Consider the following 3505-nt stretch of genomic DNA (forward strand, 5'->3'; position numbering starts at 1 on the left):
CTTTCACAACGGCGGGGGGGGGGGGGCGGCCCGGGGAGACGCCGTTCTCAGATGAGCGAAGTGTTGAAGTTGTGTTGTGTTGTCCAGTCCAGTTCGGGAACGATCCAAAGCTCTTCTTCCATCCAGGGTACTTCGGGAAAGGAGATCAGCCTGCTCAGGATCTCCAGATCAGAATCTCCAGATGAGACGAATCGCGATTGTCTTCCTTGATCAGGTTTTTACTTGTGTAGAGGCAAGCTCAAACTTTACATTGCCTCTCGGCTGGGCACATGCATACAGAGACTGTTTTCGACGCGTATATATTATATTGTCCAGGCATTGACTGCTGTATAGGGTGAGGTTCCCATTTATTGTACAGGTTCTGTAATACAGCAGTTTTGTTATGCAAAATACAGTGATACGGTAAAAACCGTGTGATCTCTTGTGCCCATACCTTCCAAACCATTCAACCTGGCTTGTTGCACCTGTGTCATTATGTCAATCCTGTGTGACACACACCCCCCATGGTGAACCCGCCCATCAAACGGGTTAAAGGCACAGACAGGCAGAAATGGCTCCTTCAGTTGATACATTATACGTCAAAGACTGGCAAAATGCACAGGCACATAATAGATAATATTATTCTCATTGAACCTCATAGATATTCATACATGAGGGTTGAAGGAACAACGTGGCTTTTTAAATAGTCATGACTCCTAAATCCGTGTCCCGTAATTCATCACGATATTCAGAACACAATGATATTACAGAGCCTGAGGAAGTTCAAGTCAATGTTGAAGGTTCTCCACGGGTGTGTTTTGCCAGTTTTGTGCTGGCATATACGATGCAAGCCTGCGTCTGCCTTTATTCTGGTGTATGTATGTATGCCCATCTCCACCTCCACAGCCACGCCTGCACCACCAGCGTCACAGTGTCTCCTCAGTCTATGGGTCTGATCATCATGCGGACGGTCTTCATGGAGTAAAAGCCCCCGCCGTAGTCGGCCCAGAAGATTCCGTCCTGGAACTTGCTGCGATAGACGCCGCCGGTGTACCAGACACCGTTGAGGTTGGCTTGCCCGCAGGCGTTGTACCACCAGCCACCTTTATGGAAGTGTGCACAGTTACCTGCATCGGGGACAGGGGGAGGAGTGGTGGTCAATGGGGACAGGGGGAGGAGTGGTGGTCAATGGGGACAGGGGGAGGAGTGGTGGTCAATGGGGACAGGGGGAGGAGTGGTGGTCAAATAGGTTGCCTCACCTGACGTAATATGCTCTTCAGAGAATAATCTACTTACAAAAGATCCAGATATGCATGTTTGAAAACTGAAAGTACTGAACGTAAATATGAAGGTCTGTACACTTCATCAAAATGCTGTAGCACTTGCACTAGTCTCGACGACCCTTACAGTATACAAAGGCTAAACTTATCTCATTTAGATGGCATTTTATGTAGACATAGCACTAGTCTATAGTGTATACTGATAGCTTCACTGTACAGATATTCTACTGTTAGTTAGATGTTAGGTTCTTAGCTTGATTATGATTCTTGAAATGCCCAATTGTAAATTGCAGGTATGAGGTATCTTCTACACCTCAAAGGGAATTCAAGGCTATAGCGCCCACAGCCCCACACAGTCTGATCTACCTGAGAAAGCGTCCTTGTCACGATCCAGGGTGGTGAACTGCTTGCCGTTGTGGCTGCTGAGGGAATCCCCGGCGTTGCCCATGTAGGTTCCCAGCCTGAGGCGGTAGGCCTCGCTCTCTGGCTCCAGGTGGAAGCTGCTGTACTGGGCGTACACCTTCTTCCCCATCCAGTCCTCCAACTCCACCACCAGCTTGTAGTCGCCCTGCCTCCCCAGGTTGTAAATGCCCTCCAGACCCAGCCAGTACTCTCCGTCTATGTTGCCAAAGCCGCTCTGAGTCAAAAAGAAAAAATAAAAAACGAAGGAAAAAAAAGAAGATTACAGGAAGATAACTTTGAGATTAGAGAAAGTACTGCCAGTTGTTTGTTCTGTGGTATTTAGCAGAGTTTGGAAACATGAGAATTGTTTAGGGACATGAAACATTCTCTTTCATGGAAAGGACCATGGGAATGTATCGCTATGATGCATTCCAGCTGATTTGTTCCTTTTGATGACATAGTAGTTAAGTCAAATTACAAAGTTGATTTTTAGAAAGAAAGAGTCGCGAGCAATGTGATACGATGCTGTCATTTCAACTCTTTTTTGATCAAAGTTATTTTTTTTATAGTACAGATTTCTGCAACTGTCTATGCTGTAGGTGAGGACTGGGGAGATACAGTAACAGTGAAGAGAATGACACATTGAATTGTCATTCTTATAGCCTACATTCTATAATTATTCTAGTGGGTTTAATAATAGTTATATAAAATATAATTTTATTGTAATAATAACTTCGTGCTGCGTTGCGAGCTTGTAAATCTGCTAAGGCTGATTTAGAAGGCACTCTTGGAGTATCTATTGGGGGATGTGGGAGTGTATGCACAGTATGTATATTGTATATGAGAGTTTAGTTGTCTTTGTAAGTGTAACCGTAATATTTTCGGTTCATTGCCCAGACGTACCCCGGCCTCCACAGTGGCGGACAGGAAATTTACCCATGATGCACCACTGTGCAATTTGAGACCGTACGAAAGATGTTCTGGCGGATTTATTCTGGAAAGTTAAGCATTGGGTCTGCGCAGCGGGGCCCCGGCGGCTCCTCTCACAAACCCCTACAGATCTCCTGGATCACAGCTAATGGTGATACTCGCTTGTGTGTTTGTGTTGAAGAGCCATGACCAATCTATGTCTGGCTGTGTGCTCCTCCAGAACACTTCATTTCATCGAGATGGCTGTGGTTTGTGATTGTGGATTAAGTGGCCGAGCCAGGGGATGATGAATGATGTGGGCTTGAAGTCAGGGGCCTCGACGCCGGTGCTGTGTGCATGCGCGTGCATGTGTGTGTGTGTGTGCTGGTATTACTATACTTGTGAGGGCCCGATGTCCCCACAAGTATATTACAAGTTCAGATATACACAGGAACGTGTGTGTGTGTGGCTTTGTGGGCCAGTAGGGAGACAAATCAATGTTGAAGAGAGTAATTTAGCTACCAGTGCAACATACGCAAGCCTGGCTGGGCTGAACGGAAGACTGAATCACCAAGGCCGCCAACACTGATACACTTCATCTCGTCCTAGCTTGAAAAAAGACCTTTGATGAGTGGGACTGTATTGTACACTGAAGTAAGTGGACCATCCAGCCATTCAGTCAGCTAGCCAGCCAGCCAGCCAGCCAGCCAACCATCCATCCAGGCAGCATAGTAGCAGTGGTTTTGGGAGGGGAAACGCGTGCAGATTGAGCTGTGGAACATACCTTCATACTCCGGCTTCTAACATTTCATAAATGGGAATCAAAAACCAAATTGCCTCTATGGAGTAATGCTGGTGCTGACACAGACATTATATTTTACAGTAAGTGAAAACACCAGGGCTCTGGGCCTAGGAAATGTTCCCTGGGCTGGGAC

The 3505-nt window shown here is 46.5% G+C and overlaps 1 protein-coding gene across 1 annotated transcript in view; it reads right to left on the reverse strand.

The window, feature by feature from the left end:
- Positions 1-336: 336 nt before the first annotated feature.
- angptl1b (angiopoietin-like 1b) overlaps positions 337-3505 on the reverse strand; it is an 11374-nt gene continuing 8205 nt past the window's right edge. Inside the window, exons 4-5 of the mRNA XM_080778437.1 lie at positions 1626-1896; positions 337-1106 (exon numbers count right to left, since the gene is read on the reverse strand). Of these exons, the coding sequence (XP_080634563.1) occupies positions 919-1106; positions 1626-1896 (459 nt within the window). The 3' untranslated portion in view covers positions 337-918. The remainder of the gene's footprint in view (positions 1107-1625; positions 1897-3505) is intronic.

This window comes from Protomyctophum bolini (assembly GCF_963924005.1).
Source record: "Protomyctophum bolini genome assembly, chromosome: 12".
NCBI classification, from domain to species: domain Eukaryota; kingdom Metazoa; phylum Chordata; class Actinopteri; order Myctophiformes; family Myctophidae; genus Protomyctophum; species Protomyctophum bolini.